The 22,292-nt window shown below is 38.7% G+C and overlaps 1 protein-coding gene across 2 annotated transcripts in view; it reads left to right on the top strand.

Moving 5' to 3' along the window:
• CERT1 (ceramide transporter 1) overlaps positions 1 to 22,292 on the top strand; it is an 86,586-nt gene that overhangs the window by 21,823 nt on the left and 42,471 nt on the right. For both annotated transcript variants that reach the window (XM_050913277.1, XM_050913278.1), the window contains exon 3: positions 3,922 to 4,038. In XM_050913277.1, the coding sequence (XP_050769234.1) occupies positions 3,922 to 4,038 (117 nt within the window). The remainder of the gene's footprint in view (positions 1 to 3,921; positions 4,039 to 22,292) is intronic.

The following is a 22,292-nucleotide window of genomic DNA, read 5'->3' as shown; positions in this document are numbered from 1 at the left end:
AAGGAAGTTTGTCCATAGCTCAGTGGGGAGGAGAATGTAACAGATGATACCAAAAAGTTACATACTAAAGTCTGCCAAGTTATCAATGAAGATGAAATGTGAACTCATTCCTGGTTGAGAAGAGGGTTAATCAACAACAACTTGATTTGTTCTGTGTTAAGAAAAGAACAGGTCACATGTGATTCAGGTGTTTTATTTGCTCTTGGTAAAATGCATATTAGACAACTTGCCTTTCATGTTCAGTTAATTCAGGGTTCTTACAGTGGAGCCTGTCTTTAAAAAAAAAATGCAGAGGAAAAGGGGGGGGAAATAATGGGTCTGATTTCAGTTGCCCAAAAATATGGAAAACAGGCAATTAATAAGTACTATAAGATGGTAAATAGGTAACATGCATCTGTCAAAAGCAAATCATGTAGCCCCTGCCTAACTTCCTTTTGAAGCAGTATTTAGCCTTGTTAGTAGATATTCCTTATCTTTAAGCAACTTGTCTAACAGGACTACGGGATCAGCTGGCTTTTTTGTAACATGGAACTTCACAGTGAGCTGAGTATAACCCTAGACCTGATTTTCAGATGGCCTAGTCTCTTAACTATAGGTAATGCAGAAGTGTGCATATAGTGAATGGCTCAGAAAAGTGTTTAAAGGTTTTGGCTAGACCTCAAGGAAAACATTTCCCTTCCCTGTCTTAGCAATGAGGCATAGATTTTCAAATATATTAAAAGTTGCTATGCAAAGAAAGGGAATACATAAACCTGCCTTTGAAAAAGGCAGAGGTGATGGTCTTAAATCATGTTAGAAGACATTTAAGTTAGAGATGGGGGGGGAGGGGGGAAGCAAGGATGGTTGTGCTCTGGAGTAAGTTGTGTATGGAAGTGTGGAATCAGTAGTACTGCAGGCTTTTAAGATGAAGTTTGGCAAGTCTTTCTAACTGCGTAGCATCTAATTGCTTTTAACTCCTCCCAAAGGGCTTCAGAGAGCGAGCAAGCAGAGGAATGCTATCATGACAGGAAAAACTTTGATAGCTAATTCTTGCTTTTTGGGTGGTTTTTGGGAGAATTTCCCATTGTTGTAGATGTATGTCCCCCACCACATGGCTAAAGGGCCTGGCAGATGGATGGCTGGGAACAGGCATATAAGCCTGACACACCGATGTGGCAGGTTTGCTACCCTAAAGCAGATAAACATCTTTCCCATAAGTAGTAATAATAATGTGGCAAATGCAGTTTGAAGAAGAGGGGCCTGGGCTGGAAGACTTGATGTCCTGTATCAGGTTTATGTGGCAAGATTTTGGTAGCGGGTGGGCTACAGAGGTGGCTTCTGTGAGAAGATGCCAGAAGCTGCCCCCATATCTGATAGAGCCAGTTCTGTCTGGCTCCAAGACGGACCTGCTGGTGGCCAAAGCTGAGCTAATCAGCGATGATGATAGTGCCTCTGTGATAACATATTTAAGGGTAAAAACTGCTGCACAACAGCAGATGGGAGAGAGGAGTGAGAATATATGAGAGAAACTCTGCAGACACCAAGGTCAGTGAAGAAGGAGGGGGAGGAGGTGCTCTAGGTGCTGGAGCAGAGATTCCCCTGCAGCCCACGGTGAAGACCTTGGTGAGGCAGGCTGTGCCCCTGCAGCCCATGGAGGTCCATGGTGGAGCAGATATACACCTGCAGCCCGTGGAGGACCCCATGGCAGAGCAGGTGGATGTGCCCAAAGGAGGCTGTGACCTTGTGGAAAGCCTGTGCTGGAGCAGGCTCCTGGCAGGACCTGTGACCCTGTGGAGAGAGGACCCCACACTGGAGCAGGTTTTTTGGCAGGACCTGTGACCCCACAGGGGACCCACTTTGGAGCAGTCTGTTCCTGAAGGACTGCACCCCGTGGAAGGGACCCATGCTGGAGCAGTTCATGAAGAACTGTAGCCTGTGGGAAGGACTCAGGTTGGAGAAGTTTGTGGAGGACAGTCTCCCATAGGAGGGACCCTACACTGGAACAGGGGAAGAGTGTGAGCAGGAAGGAGTGGCAGAGACAATGCATGATGAACTGACTGCAACCCCCATTCCCCATCCCCCTGCACTGCTTGGGGGGAGGAGGTAGAGAAAATCAGAAGTGAAGTTGAGCCTGGAAAGAAGGGAAGGGTGGGGAGAAGGTACCTTTAGTTTTGTTCTTATTTCTCATTATCCTACTCTGACTTAGATTGGCAATAAATTAAATTAATTTCCCCAAGATGAGTCTGTTTTGCCTGTGATGGTAATTTCTGAGTGATCTCCTTGTCCTTATCTTGGCCCATGAGCCTTTTGTCATATTTTCTCTCCCCTGCCCAGCTGAGGAGGGGAGTGATAGAGTGGCTTGGTGGGTACCTGGTGGCTGGCCAAGGTCAACCCACCAGATGTCTCTTCTTACATCCCTATGTTCTATGGTACAGTGAAGGCAAAGCAGTGTATAGAACCAGTTTTGAAAGTTGTTTGAATTGAATTAAGTTGAGATGATCAGGTATTAAATAATTAGTAGCTGCAGTTGTTTGACTTGTCAGTTTTGTCAGTTGCTGGATTTTTTTTCCATGGGAAGTTTAAATTTCTTTAAATTGAACTTAGGTTCAGATGCTTGACCAAAGATGTGAAGCTTTTTAAAAAAAAAAAAGTGAAGCCTCATGTACTTTTGTTAAACTCTTCCTAGCTCATTTTTTATTGGTAGTTTGGCTTCTGTTGTGCTTTTCTTCCTACTTAGTATATTTAAACAAGAAGGGTTCTGTGTTATGTGTGAGTAGCTTCTGATTTCCAGATCCTTTGAAAATAATTCTCTCTGACACTGGACTGTCGTGCATGACTACAAATGAGGCTTGCTTCTAGGTTTTCTTTTGTGGAGTGTTTCACAAGTGATCCACGGTGCTTTACTTGTCTGCAAGATGAACACATTCGCAGGGTGGTTCTTATATTGTAAAGGATATTACTTACATGTGTAGACTTGGCTTTAGCATCTGGAATCAATATTTGTGGTCCTTCAGATTGTGTCATTTGCCTTAACCTTAGAGCCTGTTAGCTTCCTACAGTTATTTGCATGTGTAACTTTGCTTTATTTTCAAATTCAAAAAGGTATTCAGCTATACCTGTGTTATGTTTCTTTAAGAATAGTTTTCAAGGGGCCGGGGGGGAATGTTGTGCTCAGTTGGATGTTTGCTAAGGAGTAGCTTTGAACTGGCAGTGTCAGGGCACAGGGCAGATTAGATTGTTGTTTTGTTTCCCTTTACTTTCCTTACCAGCTTCATTGTAATGCTAGTAAAAGCTTTTTAGTATTTAAGGCATGTGAACTGAAAGTTAGATGCATTTGAGTGGTGATATTGGAAGGGATTGCATGTTGCTTCCAATTACCTGACAATTCTGTCTTACATGGTGAAAATAGTTGAGGCAGAGGGTGCCACATCTTCCTTTAGTTCCCGCTCTTCCTTGTCATTTTGCTATAGTCTGCTTTTATGGTTCTATCCTGGTGCTTTTTGCTACAATGTATGTATTCCTTCCATCTAAAATCAATACTGATAGCAATAACCTTATTTTTTTTCCTGCTTTGAAATGAAAAGAGATATATATATAGGTGTATTTTCCTGGCTGTGTCCAGTAATTATTTTGCTAAAGGATTTGTTTTGAAGTAGGAAGTTTTGGTCGATGTTTGTGTGGAACTTTTTTTGTGACAATTTTATTTAATAAGAATGTATTAAACAAGCTTTTCTATTTCAGAAGACTGGCATTTTTCATTATGAGAGTATATGTTCATTATTTGAGACTGCTACATAAAACGGAATGTAGAATCTAGGATGAATTCAAGACAATATAGACCAGGTTTTCTAATCACAGCGTTTTAGAGTGACAAAATATTCTGTGAGGTATTGTTGATCATGTTGCTAATTTTAGCTACTCTTACACTCTTTTCTGTCACAGCCCCATGACTTTGACGAATGCAGATTTGATATTAGCGTAAACGATAGTGTTTGGTACCTCCGAGCTCAGGACCCAGACCACAGACAACAGTGGGTAGATGCAATAGAACAACACAAGGTATGTTTTTTTTTTCTAATTTCCTTTCTCACTCCCTCATTAGATCCGGTGGAGCTTGCAGAGAGTTGTAAGCTTCCCTGTACAGTCATTAAAGTACTCAAGGTATTTATGACAGGTAAAAGCCGCAAGATTGAAGCTGTGTGTTAAATATGTTTCAAAGGAATTAATTTGCTTGCTCTTCATAGGTAAGAGTTTAGAGAACTGGGAGCTTACTGTGAACCTTTCTTGAGCTCTGTAGCTTGAAAAAGAAAAAGCTTGCATTATGTTTGAGTGACTTTTTAATGGTTTTGTCCATCCTCTCTCACTGATTATTGAATTGTTTCTTATCTGTCCTCGATGTTAAAGTTGTTAGTTTTAGAGTCAGTTCTCCTAGGTTATCATTCTGGTTTTAGGCTCCTCTCTTTCATCATTTGGCTGCTTTTACTGTATCTGATTCCTGGCTTTTGTCTCCTTATCTTTTAAGGCCCTAGTCTTCATCAGCATTTTGGTTCAGCTTTCTTGATCTATTCTTTATGTTTTCCAACGAACTCAGTTATTTTCATTTTACCCTAAGGGCTTGAAGGTCAGGTATTTTTAAAGTAAGTAGCACACGAAACATCCATTATGTTTTCAGGTACAAGACAGGCACTGCCCCAAGGTGTTGAGTTTAACTACAGTACCTAGCACAATGCAACTTCTGCATCTGGGTTATACAGGTGTTAGAGGAATACAAATTCAAATAGATATCTAAGTAGGTACATGTTTTTACCTTGAGCTTCTTGAAGTATTACTTATATAAGTACTATGTGTAATTAGGAAGTTTCACCTTTTATTGGGCAATCCATACAATAAGCAGTACATGCTCTTAGATTTAAAGTGCTGCCTTTTGATAATGGTTCTCTAAAAAAAATCATCTTAATTAGAGTATTAGTCCATTTATAGCTTGGCATTTTGCCTTCACTTTGATACAGAGGTAACACTAAAACATACCAAATTAAGTTGCAAAACCAGGATTCTTTTCTGTAGTCTAGGGAAAAAATACAAAGTTAACATGGAGTATTCTTGAGACAAAAATACTGCAATTTGTTACTATTGCAATACCTGAGAGAAATGTCTCGAGGATACACTGAACAAGTTGCTGGATTACACATCCATAGAGCTGGCATTTCAAAAATTGTTTCACAGACATGAGGATCTTCAGGCATGGGGTTGTGGGGACATGGAACTTGATAACCCTGGGCTAAAATTCAGACTAGGTTTAGTGAATGATTTAGCTGGTGAAATGCAGAACTTAACCTGAAGTCCAGATAAGCAGAAGTGTGGGCTGGGTCATTGCACGCTACCATGCAGGAAAGAAAGAGGGAAAAACCCAAATCCTGTCTTAAACTCTGCTCTGCACAACCTCAAAGGCAAGTCTTTTTGATGCTGTTCTTTTCCCTCTTCTAAGGCTGTCCTTAACTATTGCTGAGTTCTGAGCTGACAATTTTATGGACTGTTTATAATATGGAAGTATCAACTGGTAATAGTTTAGAGTTTGCCCATTGTATGTGTAAATTTGGAATTGTTTTTCTGTGTCACTTACAAAAAAAAAAAATCTTATTTATCAACACTGAATTTTCTTCTCCTGCATTACTGCCCAGTACCTATCATGAGGTATCTGTTCGCTTTTCTTTTTCTGTCTGGTGTTACTGGTAAACTTAAGTCATCTTATTCAACCTCGTTTTCAGATTGTTAATGAGTCTTGAGGAGCATGAGTTCTGGCATTCCAAAAGTGACCTCCCTTTGTGAAGAAGCCTGACTAATTATGCAGTTTTTCCACTTTAAAAAAAAAAGGCTTCTTTTAATGTTGATTTTGGTTTGGACAGTTTAAACTTCCATGCTTTGCAAGAATTTGGTGGTTCTTTAAAAAAAAAAAAAATTGTACCAATAAATTGTAATTGATCTGTCTTCACATTTAAAGGAGTGGAATGAGAGGTTTCTTGGATAATTCCACTAACCAATTGTTTCAGTATTAGGGTTAGTATCGGGATAGGGGTAATGAGTGCTTTTTTCATTATTTTATTAAAGTTATCTTTCTGCTCATTGCTAAAAGAAAGTGAGTCATGTGTTCTGGAATGTTATATAAACTGAAGAAAAGTATGTCTACAAGTAGGAAGTGGAAATAAAATTTTTTCTGTATATGCTGAACTGACAAGAAATAGTTCAGTTTGCATCTGGCTGTCCTAATGTAATAACACTGGACTTGACTGTTCTGAATCTGATGGCTTTTTCAGTATGTGTAGTTTGCAGTTTCATGGCTATTTGACATTTTTCAGTTTCTTGCATACTCCTTTTTACTCTGTAGTGTTTACAGCATTCAAGACAAATAGTTGTTTTCATTCTTAAATGGACAGGAAAATATTATGGCACCTCATAATGGTCTAAATAAACCATCAAACCATTTAATGTATTAAAACAATACATTATTTAAAAGCATTCTCTTTGTAGTATGCAACTGAATACCATGATCAAGACAAGGCATGGAAAACAGTCCATAAAATAGTTTGGACTCAAGTTAAAAGTATGTAATTAAATCTCAGAAAATCATGAGTTACTAGCATTTTTTTCCAGTGCAATATTCTGTTGTCTTCATAATACAGTAGCAGCTTCATGTGATGAATGTTGTAGGTGCGGAGGTGTATCTGTTCCTACTAACTGTTCCTACTAAAATACATAGAAATCTTATCACCAGAAGCCTTGGAAAAGTCCTGTATGCATATAAATAGGTGTTTGATGTAATCAAACATGAAACAGGAATGTCCAAATCCAGTTTTCAGTCTGGTTATTGTTAATGTTTCTTAAATAATGTGTCTCCAAATATCTTGTTTCTATATTTTCCAAATTGAGTGGTTAGTGCTATATCCTATAATTTATATACAACTTTGTAGGAAAAATGTACTGGGGAAAATGTACTGCTTAACATTGATAGGATCTGAAAAATAGATTTTCTTGGAGTCTGGAAGTTAATCCCATTTTTCATTTGAATTTGTGTGAACAACACTTCAGTGATCCTTAGTTTTAAGTAACTTTTCACCCACCCTTTAATTTTCTTCAGCTCTTGTGAAAGTTTTATATCTAAACACTTGATTGAGAGTAGGAGAAGATGGGCTTTTATGAGGCAAAATATCCCATTTCACTGAAAAGTTCAGATTTTTGTCTGCTTACTTTGAAATTTTCTGAAGGAACTTTCCTGGTCAGGTTACCAAAACTCAAGCAAAAGTTCCTTGACAAGCTGTTGTTGCCAGATAAAAATTGGTTTTGTTTGAGAACTAGGTTCTTGAACTGACACATAATAACTTGAATAAAATTGAGAGGTGAAATTATTTCCTTTACTAAGCAGTCATTTTGATTAACTTGAGTCTACTGCTATATAAAGTACTTGTTTTTGAAGCTCTTTGTTGCTTACTGAGTGGGTAGGTAGTTCTGGTAGGCTGCTTAAGCTGTTTGCTAACAAAAGTATGTTTGTGAGACTTACTGTAGTATGTCACAAGGTTGTTTATCTTTGGAGTATGAAAGATAGACTGAAACTATGACTGTGTTTCATTGTGCTCCGAACAGAGAAAACACTTATTTAAAATGAATTTTATCTTAAATTTGCATATGAGCAGACTTAGAAAAACTTTCTGCTTAGCAACACCAATTAGTAGCTGGTAGCCAAGAAATGTAAAACATCTCATGGTCAAGCATAAAAACTGTTAGAATCTGCTGCTTTTTTTTATCATTGCATTAGCCTTTTCTTGTATTGAGGTTTCTGAATGTGTACTAGATTAAATGTTTCAAGTACAGCTTCTAAAATGCCTGTTAATTTCCCTGAACTGGAGGAGGGAAAAGTCTAGAACAGTGATAAGACCATCAGTGAGGCAAATGAGGAAATTGTTCATGTGTAACCAGGAGTCCTTTCTTCTACTTAAATGTTTCGTTAAATGTACTGAACAGATATTTATCTGTAAAATATCTGGTTGTAAGTGTGCGCATCATTAGGAAGCTTCTTTGTTCTCCTACCCTAAGAGATAGTCAGGTCTAGGATGGCTGATGACCTTTTTCTTAGATGGATCTAAAGGCAATGTTATTGCTGAAGAACTCAAGACCAGATTAGGTTTCCACATTTCTCCAGTGTAAAAACATTGATGGTGCATGAGCACCAAGGTACCGATGCTTTTGAAAAGTTGCTCTCTTTTTAAGTAATAAATTGAAGGACTGACTCCAGGTCTCTACCATGGTTTGAAAATGGAGTGTGGAATTTCTAACCTAAGATTAGAGAAACCGGCTTAGATGTTGTTAGTTCTGTGATGTGAGGAAAATCTCTGGGTTTATCTCTAGAGATGTTGTGGTGTAACCCCAGCCAGCAACTAAGCACCACGCAGCCGCTTGCTCACTCGTCCCCCTCCCAGTGGGATGGGGGGCAGAATAAAAAAAAAGTAAAACTCATGGGTTCAGATAGGAATGGTTTAATAATGAAAGTAAAATAAAATATAATAAAAATGATAATAATAAACTAATAATAATAATTGTAATGAAGGGGAATGTAACAAAAAAGAGAGGAATAAAACCCTGTAAAAGACAGGTGATGCACAATGCAATTGCTTACCACCTGCTGACCGATGCCTGAGCAGCAACCTGTCCCTCCTGGCCAACTCCCCCCAGTTTATATATTGGGCATGACATTCTATGGTATGGAATATCCCTTTGGCTAGTTTGGGTCAGCTGTCCTCGCTATGCTCCCTCCCAGCTTCTTGCACACCTGCTTGCTGGCAGAGCATGGGAAACTGAAAAGTCCTTGGCTTAAGATAAGTGCTACTTAGCAACAACTAAAGCATCAGTGTGTTGTCAACATTATTCTCACACTAAATCCAAAACACAGCACTGTTCCAGCTACTAAGAAGAAAATTAACTCTATCCCAGCCAAAACCAGGACAAGAGAACATAGACGCCTGCAGCGTGTAACTTCTAACAAATAAAATGAATGTATGCTATGTAGTATAAATAAACAAGATTTACTTTTTCACTGAAATGGAGAGTGTTTCTTTACACATGAAACTTATCCAAAGTTTTCATTCTTTGTTCTACTCTGGTAGAGTTGATATGTTAACTTATTGCATTACTTCGCAAAGGTATAGATGAGGGGAGTGAATTGCTGATTGCTGTGAGAACCACCTGGATAATTAAACTTACTTTGAGAAAATTAACCTGAACTCCTGAGATGCAGATAATGATTTCTTGCAATGTTAATCTAACACCTGAGTTGAAAACTTGCTGAGAATTTGTTTAGAAATGAATGTTTCATGAGAAACTCTGCGTCAGCTTAAGTTTGTCCCATTTTGTTCTATCTTAGTTTTAATTTTTTCCACACAGATTCTGCATGTGTTCATTATTGACTTTGTGACTCTTCAGCAAGATAAATTCACAGTGTTTTAAGTCTTGGATTTTCGAAATCTTTATCAAACTGAAATACTGTTTTAAGTCTCGCTGAACTTCTTACAATACCTGTCTTCAGTGTGTCAAACTGGAAAAGGTCATTATCCAGAGGGATATCTAGATATCCAACAAGTTTGGCATGTAAGGAGTAGATAGGTTCCCTTTTTCATTTTGAAGTGATGATACACAAGGTGTTTATATCTAGAGCAGGAGGCATGAATTTCAAAGTCTGACTGTGAAAGGCATCAAGTGGCTACCTTGAAGGAGTGACTACTTCATTGTTTTTACTGTTGATTAGACACTGGGAGAGGAGGAGTCAGCTACTTAGAATAGGGTCATACAGAAACATCGGGAAGAGTAAAACTTATAAAAATGTCTCTTTTCTAGCAATTTTTTTCCCCGTATAGCTTGGGGGACGGGAGTGTGGCAGCCTCAGGGTGTCAAAGATAGTTTAGCTTGCAAGTAATTCTGACTTTGTGAAATTGTTAATATACTACAACTTGTTTTTTAAATTATCAGTTGTCAAACTCAGTAAGATGCTTCACATCCCAGGTTTTTTTGCATTGTTTAAGTACAGATCTAGTTAAGATGTTGAAAAACAAAAAGCTGAATTTGGCAGGTTAGTAAAGTCAAACTTAGGCATAAGTATTAAAACAGTTGATTCACTTTCTTTATTAAACACTGATATGTTTCCAAACAAGTAAACTAGAAATGGGACATTTAGTTTTGAGATGATTGTTTTCTGAATGTGGATCCTAGTTCATAGATTAATTTAGAAAACTGCAGAGCAAACTTTAAACAGCATAATTTTGATTGCAGTTAATAAGGGCACTTTAGAATATTGTTGGGGGGGGGGAAACATTGTCAGCTTGAAATTTTCACAAAATGCTTGTTAACCACATAAAATGTGGGGTGTCTTCCCCACATAACCTAAAAAAAGTTAACAGTTACCTTATGCACAAAGTATCAAGAGTCATTAATTTCACCCTTAAGGTCATCTGCATGTTGTGTGTTCTCTTGTCAATGTACTGTTCTAAAGGACTTACTGAATGTGCTGTTAGGCATTGAAAAATATTACTACTAACAGTAATTGTGATGTTGAAGCAGAAAAGGCAGCCAGCTGGGTGTCTAGGGAGAGGACGAGGGGTAGAGGTAGGCTTTTGCTAGTCTAACATTAGTGCAACACTGTACAAAAGCAAAACTCCCAATGGCTTAAAACAGAGCACCATAGTGTTGTGCACTTGAGAAGCATCTTAAATGTAAAGCAATAACCCACAGAGTACTCTTGAAGGAGCCCCCTTGAACTGTTCTAGTTCCAATTCTAAAAGGTTAAGTTAATGTCAGATTGCTTAAATCTGTTGGTAATACACACCAGCTTCTGGGTAAACAGGATGAAGGACATCAGGTAAAATATTGAAGTACAATATGAAAGTATTTCTTAAAATTAAACTTGGCCTTCTGCCTTTGTTATTTCTCTTATGAACTCAAGTACAAGAGATTTTGCAGGAGTAACTTTTTTTCAAACTCAGAGGAAAACTTAAATTTCACTTCCAACTTCATGATAAGCAGCCAGAGTATCTCAGTTCCCCGTGTTTTGTTCTGTAATTGGAATGCTTCATCTTGAGACTGAGACCCAAGTGCATCTACACATTCCTTCAACCTAATAGCTGCCTTAAGAAGTTTCCCATTAACAATACTTCAAGTCAAACTTTTGTTTGAATACTGTATGTAAATATTGATCTATGAGATTATTTTTAGTTAGCTGTGCTAAGAAATGAAAAATGCGAATGGAGGTAACTTTCTCATACTACTATTTCATTACCAGTGGATGCCAGAGCAAAAAAATTTCTGATGAGTTAATCTGGTCAGAAACCAGTAAGAGAGCTTTATTTTGTGAAAAACAGAGCTCAGGTTATCAACAGGAAAGGGAGAGTCCTGAAGGGTACTACATCTTTAACTTGTCCACAGGCTTTCAGCAATTGTGAGGAGAGCTATAACATTCTGTGAAGACAGGGTAATTTTCTCCTTTTCTACACCTCTCTAATCCTGCCCTAAGATTGAAATAATTTCCTGACAATGCCAATAAAGACATGCAAATAAATCACGGCAAATCTGTTGCGTGTCTGGACTGAAGCTAATATTAGTAAGATAATTCAGAATGAATAGGAAAGTATATGCAGAGTAGGAATGCTATAGAAACATTTTGATTCAGCACACTGATGCAACAAACTTTTGAAGTAGAAATTAAAGGAGGAGTATAAATTTCTGCCATCAGTAAGTAGTTTTGTACATTAAACTTAATTTTCCTATTCTCTGGCAGATCTTTGTGGAGCCACTGAAATAAGTAGTTTGAATGTTTATGTGGGCTATATTTAAATGCATGATGAAACACTGTGCAAATGGTCTTCAGAAGTCTACATTGATGTTATGACCTGTATAAATCTAATTTTTTTTGGTACCAGTTTACTGTATTGCTGACAGCTAGGCACTGTCAGGTAATTCCTAGCAAATGGTATCTGTCCTAATGTTAAGTGAATTCTAATTATAAATACAATCCTGTTGATTATTTTAAAATTAAAACTTTCCAATAGTGTAATTTCAGATACATCATACAGGAGGGAGCAACAGGAATAGTGTCTGCTGCCATTTCTCCATCTGCTTCCTCTCCTGGAGTTTAGGTGTTTCAGTAATGTGTGATTTTTAAATTATTTGCTTCCTCAGCAGTGGTTGCTGAGGTCTGAAAAGGAAAAAGAATGTGGCTCCCTAATTGGTTCACTTTTTTGGCATTTCATCCTAACACCAGTTCTCTGTCCCTACTTACCCTCTGTACCCATTCACAAGTAGAACTGGCTTACGTGGAAGCAACAGTGCAGATGAAGGAAAGCACAGGAGGTATGGGAGTAGGTAAATATTGTTTGGGTTTTTTTCTCAAGTTCATAGTGAGGATTGTAGGAGAGTGATGATGAGGCCTCCTTTTTCCTCTGTTGATATCGGTCGTCTCAGTGTTGGAACGAGTTTCTGAAGTAGTTTTGGTATCAGGTATTTTTCCCTATGATTTGGGTTGCCTTGTTCTGTTGACTGATGCTCTGCATCACATCAACAAAGTCTAAATTTTTCTGTTTGATGTTGACACTTTGGATTGTATAGAATACCCTATTAGTTTCTGTGATATTGCATGTCACTCCAGAAGCTGGTGCCCCACTCTCACTGTGGCGTTGTGAGGCACTGACTTGCAGCAGCAGTGCAACTTGCCTGAGAGGAGGCTGGAGAACAGCATTCAGATATGTGTTAAGCTGTAAAAAGTTGCTACCTGTTTAGCACTTAAATGTGTAGGCAAGTCACTGATGAGGAGACACATGCTTAAAGGTGTTGCAAAAACATTGTGTACTAGTTTGAAACTAGAAAACCATGAACTGTTGCTCAAGTGTATGCAGGAACTTTGATCTGCTGTTGTTGCTGTTCTGTTACTGCTGGATGTTGACATAAAATATGTAACTTAAGTTCTTGTGTATTCACATTTGACACCTCCCGTCAAAGCTGAATTTGAAGTTTGCAAAAGTACTTCCTGATAACTAAACAAGAAAATAAGTCCAAGCATAGTCTTCTGAACTCTGCAGTAGTAAACTTGCTTATTTTGGATTTTGACCTGAATCTCAGACTAAAGTGGGAAATACACAGGAGAAGGATGTAGCTGTCTCAAGTTCAAGCACCTTGTCTAACTTTTCAAGTTCATTGGTCGTTTAAGTGTGAATACTGGCTTTTCATTTTTGCTCTTCAGTGACATCTGACTAGTTATAGGTATCAGAGGAGAAATAAACTGAAGGGCCCTCCTGAAGGAAAAGTCATAAAATTCACCCTAATTCTTCCCCTAATATGAACTAAAGTCATCCTTACTAGATGCCCTGTTTCATTGCAAGTTAGACTAGTAAGTGGTGTAACAGTGAGAGGTCGTGGAATCATTTTAGCCTGTTTCTGCTGTTAAAGGGATTTCTTCTTGCCATCCTCATCGAATCTGAGTTTTCTTTTATAGAGTAGTCTTACTCACAGTCAGTCTGGAGAGGAGATTTTTCCCTTCATCTTTGCCACACTTAAGATTTCTTGCCTTTTTCTGTTAGACAGAATAGCTCCCCATTCCTCAGTTGTTGTTCATGTGGACATCTTTTACAACTCTCTGATACCTTGTATGGCTCTCTTCCAAACTCAGTCCTCATCTTTCTCTGAGATACAGCACCAAAAGTGAACTCAGTATTCCTACTGAGGATCCTACACATGTTGTATAGAACGTAGGATTATTTTGTGGGTCTTGTAGACTACCCTGTTTTGCAACACCATGTTTTTTTACTTAGCTTGAGAACCACTAAATCTGATTCATCTCTAGAACTATCTGCAGCTTGTTACCTGTCCTGTACTTGTGCAGTACAATATTTCCTATAACCAAGTAAACCTTGAACTTCATTTTTCTCCCGCGTACACAAGTGTTAAGTTTTTGCTGCTCTTCTATCAACTTCAGTCTTTCCAGCTCTGCTGTCTTGGGTTTTGGTTTCTTTCCAGAAATAATTTTGTGCTGCTTGGGTTGGGTTCAGTTTCTTAAGTGATTGTACTTCTAGTACTTTGTAAAGTATGGAGACTGGGTGAAGAAAGGCTAGATTGTTTAGCAGTATCTTGGTTGATAGCTGAACTTGCTTGTTACTCTGTTGGGAGCTATTTATCTGAGTCTGAAGCTGTATACATATGTGCACTTAAGGTAATCTTAAATCTTTGTATCCATGAAAGCTGTGATCAGTCTGCCATATGTTCCTTATTAAGAAGTTTTCTCCTCCATCTAATCAGAGTATTAACAGGTAGTCTTCATAATCTTAGTAGTGGTCTTGAACTCTCCTTCCCTGAAACCTCTGCCCCAAAAGTTAGTGAACTTTGTTGAGATGGTTTACTCCTATCTTTCCCTTAAATTAGCTAAATATATGAATTGACTGAAGATTCAAATGCACATAAAGGTTAAAGTAACTTCTTGGTCACTGTATAGCCAGACTGGTGAACCAGGGTGTTCTGAAATATCTAATGCCTGAAAATTACAGGCCAAAATGCAAATTAGCAGAGCATTGCCTTGTGGGTGCAATACCACGTGAAAGAAAACACTTTGAAAAGTGCTAACTCAGTATCAAATAACATGAAAGGCTTGTGACATTACTGCAAAGCTCGTAAGAGTATGTCAGTCAGTATTTTTGTAATGCTATTTAATGAAGGGTGATGTACATGGCTAAAGTAAGCTTGGTGCCAAGTCTAATGCTGAGTCTTGAGGTGACTGGAACTAAGCTACCAGACTCAACATGCAGCTGGCTGTGCAGTAAGTAACCAGTCTCATTTCTATAAACAAGTAGGATTCTAGTAGTAAACTCAAAGATGTTATTAATTAACTTTGTGAAAACAACTGTGGTAGATCATTTTGATAGTGTATACTTTCATTTAATAGAAAGAAGGGGGATGTCAATGTTTGTAACTGGCAGAATGACACACAGTAGTTCTAGGAGTCGAGCTCTCCGTGGCAGAGTGGCAGCATGTTTTTGCATAGTCACCCTGAAAACAACATTGTGCATTGAGAGACACCTGTGTCAAGCTTGACTTCGGTGGTAAATGCCCCTTTAAATCAGGGTAAGCTCTTGGTACCAAGAACAGAAAGTACAGAGCTGCAATGTGGAAGTAGTGAGTGGTTAAACAGTTAAAAGTTGACACTTGCCAAATAGATCTGCGTGCTGTTTACTCAGAATTATTACTCATCAGCTCAAACAGTACTGTGCATTAACAGTTTAAGAGAACAATCTTGGATACTCTGTATGCCTCCATCTACCAAATGCAGTCTTTTTTCTTTCTAAAAAGACTTTGTAAGGGATGGGTTTTCTTCTGTAAGCTTTCATTACCGTGAAACTCATTGAGTTGATACTAACAGACTGGAGTTACACCCTAGCCATAGGGAGTAGATGCTGCTGAGCTGCTTGGGTGGGGTGCACAAGTAGCAATGATACATATTCAGTAGCATTCAACGGAGGTAACTTTTTGGCTCTTTTGGGAGAGAGGAGACACACACACACACCCCCCATCCGGCCCTGCCCCTCCTGAAAAAGAAAATAGCTGCAGGAGCTAATGTGACTCTAAAGAGCTGGGGGAATTATTTTAAAAACGCAACAACAAGACTTGGGGCATCTTCCGCTTTTTTTAAGTCAATGTCCACTTGCCATTATTGGAAGCTCTTAAGGTAATTTTTCTAATATAATTTGCACTGTAGGACAACAAAAAGATCCTTTTCTCTCTCTGAAAACAGATCATGCTTGAAAATATGCATTTGCTGTTGCTTTAGTGTTGTCTAGGTGAATGGAGTTACTGCAGAGGAATCAAAATTCTGGTGTCTTGAGCATACCTATTTTAAATGGGAGGGGAGGAAGAAAGGTTTAATATTTAACTACTAGTATTTAAATGTCCTATATTGATTGGTATGAACACAGGCATCAGAAAATGTTGGGGGGGAGGAATAAAGACAGAGGTGTCCATCTTTCTTCCCCACTGGTAATCTGAAATAACTTGTGGGGATTTGTGTATTACCTTATAATTACTGATTTAAGCAAGCAAATGTAGCTGAGGCTACTCAGCTGATAAGAACTACTTGCCCTTACGTATGTTATGATGCTGGTAGTGAAACTTGTAGGTGTTGTAGGGAAGCTGTACTTTCAGGGGAAGATTAGATGGATTGCTCAAGTTATTAGTCCTTTACTGGAAATAACAAAAGTTTCTTTCTTTAAAATTGAATCAAATATGCTCTTTCAAGGAGGAAAACTAAGCTTGGGTATGTCTTACACATTCCATTATCTTAGCACTGTTATCAACAGGAACTCTTTAATACATATGATACTGCTTGTCATTTAATGGTACTAAATTTGCTAAGTGCACTTATTGCTGGAAACTGTGTTTTCTGAAAGAAGACCTTAGGGGAAAGCCAGTGAATCAGCAGTTTGTTGACTACACAAGCATAAGCTGCAGCAAACCTAAATGCTGTCACTTCCAAACTGTTGAAACTTCCCTTTCAGGACCGAAAAAAAAATAGTTCTTTGTCTGTCTTGGCACCCGTTTGCCACTCTTGGGCCCATGTTCGAACAGCAGCTGTAAGTTGCAGCTTTATTAGTAAGTAGTTACAGTTAAGACTGTTTAAAGCTGGACTAAAGCTTTCAGTCCATTCCAGCCCAACACACTTGATTAATTATAAACAACGCAGATTCTTTCACTTTGACCAGCCCAATCTTTCTTTGCCTGTGTGTTCCAGTTATCTTTCATAGCAATCACTTTGGCTTGGAAAATAGATGTTATAATTCTCTGAAGAATGCATCCTTATGGGATGGAGGCCTGGGTATCTAATTGGACATGCTCTGAGCAGGAGGTGGTACTAGAGGTATCTTGCAACTTGGTCATTCTGATTCGATGATAAAACCACATTTCTTATATAGCAGTTCAATTCTTCCTTGCTCATGTCGTAGTATTTTCTGCTTCACAGCAAAAGGATTCCTGATTCCTGTCTTGAGATGATCTTTTTTTTAACAAAGTGAAGTTTTATTGCCTCAATTTGCTAGTTTTCAGACTTTGGAAAGAAAAGATCTGGTTAAACTCTGTATCTTTGAAGTTTTGCTTTATTCTTGCACTGTTCGAAGGTGTGGCTTCTACTTATTTACATTCTTGTTTCTACCTGCCTCCAAATATGCTGAACAAGGTTAAGCAGAAAATAAAGTATCTATTTCATGTGTTTAGTGGTATTAGTAGGTTTGAGGAAATCTGTTGGGTAAACCTGCCATTTTGAAATGTAAAAAGAAAGTGCAAAGATAAGCAACAGCAGCAATTTAGACTACACTTCCCATAATCTAATCAAACAGCACATAGGACTTAAGGTTTGTGCAAGTGTATCTAATTGATCTTCAGAGACTTACTGGGCTGGTTTGTGTTTTAATTCTTGAAAAGAGGCCATGATGCCTGCTAGACACGTCTTTAACAGATCAAGAGTGTTCAGCCAACAGTACCAGTCATACAGAGCCTCTTTTCTTGGAGCATCCATGTGAGCAGACAGGTGATGCACCTGGAGTAAAAACATGCTCCATTATGTGTTTGGGCTTGGTCATATGAAAAGGAAGTCTGCAATATGTGACCTGAGGCTGCAGCTAGAGCAAAACCTGTGTGTCACCTGACTGGAAAGGTTTTCTGCCAGCCTCGTTGATTTATAGTGTCTCAATATACAATGCTTTGAGAAAGGTCTTATCTTTTTAGAGCCCTGTGATACACAGGACATCTGCAAAATTTTCCTTTACTGTCCTAGACTGTGGGGCAGCTTTGATTCTGGAGTGCTTTTGGGTATAGATACCATAGCTTCACTTTTCTGCCATTTTTATGGCTGCTACTTTATCATGCCTGGACTGGACTGTATGCAGATCTGTCAGAATATGAAGATCTGGTGGTGGGATATGTATTTTGTCACTGCCATGCAGAATGGGCAGGGAACAGCTTGTCTTGCCTACCATCAGGTGGGAGTCTTGGTCCTGCCACTTAGCAATGGAGTGAAGTCAGCTTTTAATGTGTTGCAATTCAAAGCAGGTAACAGCAAGAATGTGGCCATTCTCCTTAAGTCTTGCCTCACTCCCCCATACACACGCTCCGGTGTCTGCAGGCAATAGCAGGCAATAGCGTCAGTCTTTTGATCAGTTTGTGAGCTCTTAACACATGGGTGGCTTTCTCATGATGAATTCTTCAGGGATACACCACTCTAAGGGAACCAGCAATGGGACTGGACTTTAGGAGTATGTAGAGAATATATGGGTCTACAAAACAATTATTCTGAGGGCATACATATTGAAAGTGGTTTTGCAGTTGCTGGGACTTTTCATAGTACAGTGTGCAGTTAAGGCACATGTTCTTGCAGACAGTGCTCCTACAGCTTGTACAAAACACAGCGGTGCTGTCGTGAAACGAGACAGTTTAGTTACTAGAAGACTGAGTTAGAATAGGCTACTAAAGTGCTTGTATTATCAGTAGTACACTATGCTCTAGCTAATGCTTATTGCAGGGAGGTTTTTGTGTTGGTACCCAGCACTGCACTGGCATCCTTTATCTTGTTCATACTTTTTACCCCTCTCGAAAGCAGTAAGAACAAAAAACGTGACCCACAGCTTAATGCACAACCTAATGATGGCCAACAGTATTACAATCCTGTATAAAACTGGTGATAACATTTATCTACAAAGTCCTTAACATGTTAGAGCCTAGATCCTTTGGTTTGCTTTCTTCTGGTGCACTAGAAGCAACCTTTTGTGAGCTGTTTTTCCACCAGTTCCCAGGTTTTCCTTCAAGGGCAGTGTAGGTCAGCTTATTGTAGAGACCTGTGCTGTGCTTGAAGTTGTTTTCCCTATTGTCTTGCACAGAGGGTGTTGCCTTTCAGCAAATAAAAGCAGTCTGTTTCTTTTCGCATGAATGAATAATGATAGTGGGGGGGGGGTGTTTTTGTATTGGCAGATTAAGTTGGATTTAATATTTTTACTGATATGTTTACTGATAGTGTGTGTAATGTCAGATAACATTTTGATCATCAGAGATCAGCTTTCTGAAAGTTGCATTGCGTAAAACAGTTCTACAATGTCCGAAGTAAGCCTGCTTAAACTTAAGTGTTACAAATAGAGTAGAGAACTTATTTCAGATGGAATGTCTCTGCTGTGTATCACTACTGCATGACTTTTTATGAGTTTGGAAGGGTTTAACTAGAACTTTGTTTCTTCTGATGCTTCTCAAAGTGCATATGCATACAGGGAAAACTAGTTTGGTGAGAACCTACTTAATGCATACTTGGTACATGAAGAAATCTGTGCCTGTTCATCTGGCTGGTATATAAAACTCCTTTACACGGATGAGCTGTATGTTTGACAGCTGCAGACTAATGGCAGAGCAGTTGAATGTGAAGAGAAGTCTTCTACTTGGACATGGTACTTGAGACAGAGGTGCCCAGTTTTCTGTATGTCACATACTAAGCATTGTTTCTAAAACTGTATTATATTGAGCCTAACCACTTCATGTTAGATGAAGTTCTAGGAAACCTGTTCCTAAGCATTTGTCAAGAGTGTTTAATTTGGTGCTAATGATTTCGGACAATCTTAACTGGAAATTAATGTGTTGTTGGTTGGTTCACTGTTTTGAACTGGCTGAAAGGGGTGACTTCAGAATAATTTCATTAGTCTCTATTAAAATTTCTAATTCACTGTCATTCTTTCAGCAATAGATGTCTTCGTTACTGCTCGCATACTGTGCGGAAAACTTTATCCTCGGTTAGCAATGTGTCTCAAATGTAATTATAAAGGCTAAAGGTAAAACTGCTCTGTTTTTAATTGTGTGCCAAGGAAAGGAGGTTTATATGCACAGGGACTGAAGCAGAAACAGGGTAAGGGTTACTGTTGGGCTTTGACCAATAGTAACCTTTAGACGTGTCTGTTTCCTTTTTGCTATTTCCCTCTAGTGGTCACACAGGATATTGACTTGGGGAGGTTAAACACATGAACTGGTATCTTTTCAAATGCTTGTACGTAAACTAACACAGAAGTAACACGGGGCATACGGAAACTTAATTTGCCCAATCCTGACCTGTTAAAACGCAGTGTATTACATCTTGTGATGGGAGGACATACTGTCATGCTTCACGTTGGGGATTCAACAAGCGTTTGGAAACGATCTGAATTTTTATCCTTTTGGATATCCAAATGTGCCTTTTACTTGAAACTCAATCATACAGAGCTCTTAGCATAATCTAAATTTGCTTCTAAAGTTTTTTGAGGTTGGAACTGCACTATATGCATATCTTTACCTTTCTGTATCTGGGACTAGGTCTTATGTCTAAACATTTGAGGTGTTAAGATAATTTATCACTTTAGCATTTTGTTTTTATCATGTTAGACTTGTTCTTGACCCACAAACTAACATGAGAATTATAGAATTGGGTAGCGCTAGTCTTTGTAAAGAAATTCATTTTTTCGTTTAACATTTTAAAAATGCTGGTACATGCATTGTGTATCAGGTGTTTGACTTCAGATCTTGCAAATGTTTCTCACCGTGTAAGCTCTTTTCTGCTTGTCATGCAGAACTGTTCTTTTTTTGTTTATATAGTTATCCTTTCAGAACTTTTAATTCATGCTTTCTATCTAGTGTGTTAATCTTTTGTAAAAAAAACAAATTATCTTTGGACAGAATTATTGCCTAGTTAGTTTGAGCTTAAGACACAGAATCTTTATGTTGCCAAATTGATGTATGGTTGGAAATGGGCATAAAGCTTCTACTGATGGCAGGATTCTGTGTGCATAAAGAGGTTTTAAACCAGACTGGGCTTCGTTTCTAAACAAACATAATTTTGACACAAATAGAAGGACTGTTTTTATGAAACTTCAGCCCTGGACAACTTTAGGAATCTGAAGCTATGGCAGGAACATGACAAAAAGATGCATGTCCTGGGGAGTCCCTTATTTCGTATAACCTTTTTTGTTCAACTGTGTAATGAGTGCAGTGAGCCTCCCTTGGTTTTGAGGGAAGTGGGTGTTGAGACCTGATAAAAACAAAGGCTACAGCGAGAAGGAAATAAGAAGAATAGGTTTTGAAAGTCAAGAAAAATGTGTTAGATTTGATAGGGTGTGAGATGCAAAACAAGCACTGGGTTGAAAGTAAACTCCTCTTTTTCCCTGCCTTTTCCCAAATTACTGTTGTAAGATTGCAGTTTAGACTGGATGTGTTCTCATGGTTTTATTTGGGGTGTAAGATCAATTTTTCTTAAATCCTCTGTCAAACATAATATGGACTTTTCCATCTTTGACAATGCCAACTTTCTTCATCTTCCAGTGCTTGTTACCTATTGCATACTGTCTTGGTTTTGGCTGGGATAGAGTTAACTCTCTTCTTAGTAGCTGGTACAGTGCTATGTTTTGGATTTAGTGTGAGAATAATGTTGATAACACGCTGATGTTTCAGTTGTTGCTAAGTAGTGCTTATCTTAAGCCAAGTATTTTTCAGTTTCCCATGCTCTGCCAGCAAGCAGGTGTGCAAGAAGCTGGGAGGGAGCATAGCCGGGGCAGCTGACCCGAACTAGCCAAAGGGGTATTCCATACCATGGAACGTCATGCCCAGTATATAAAGAGGGGGGAGTTGGCCGGGAGGCGCGGATCGCAGCTCTGGCATCAGTCAGCGGGTGGTGAGCAATTGTATTGTGCATCACTGGGGTCCCCCCCCCTTTTTTTGTTATATTCCTTTTCATTACTAGTAGTAGTAGTATTACAATATTTAATTATTATTATTGTTAATTTTTATATTTTACTTTAGTTATTAAACTGTTCTTATCTCAACCCGTGAGTTCTGCCTTCTTTCCCGATTCTCCTCCCCATCCCACCGGGAGCAGGGGGAGGGGGACGGGGAATGAGGGAGCAGCTGTGTGGTGCTTGGTTTCTGACTGGGGTTAAACCACGACAGTCCTTCTTGGCGCCCAGCGTGGGGCGTAAAGGGTTGAGATAACAGATCTGACCAGAGCATGTTAAAATGAATTTGTTATAAGCATTCATTGTATTAGTTTAGTAGTCGCTGGTCACAATGTTGGTTTATTGGCTCCTAGAGTTGTGACGTTCATTCTTAGAGTTGTGTTATGTATCACCTCACTTGCCATATATAGTCCCTGTGCTGCTGCTTATCACCCATAAGGTGAGGTGGATTAAGGTTTTCGCTTTGCTTTACTATGTAACACTGGTTTATGGTACGATAAAATTATTGGTCGTGGG

The sequence above is a fragment of the Gymnogyps californianus genome, chromosome Z (genome assembly GCF_018139145.2).
Source record: "Gymnogyps californianus isolate 813 chromosome Z, ASM1813914v2, whole genome shotgun sequence".
Taxonomy (NCBI): domain Eukaryota; kingdom Metazoa; phylum Chordata; class Aves; order Accipitriformes; family Cathartidae; genus Gymnogyps; species Gymnogyps californianus.
Note: the sequence above shows the minus strand (reverse complement) of the source record. Positions and strands in the feature narration are given on the sequence as shown.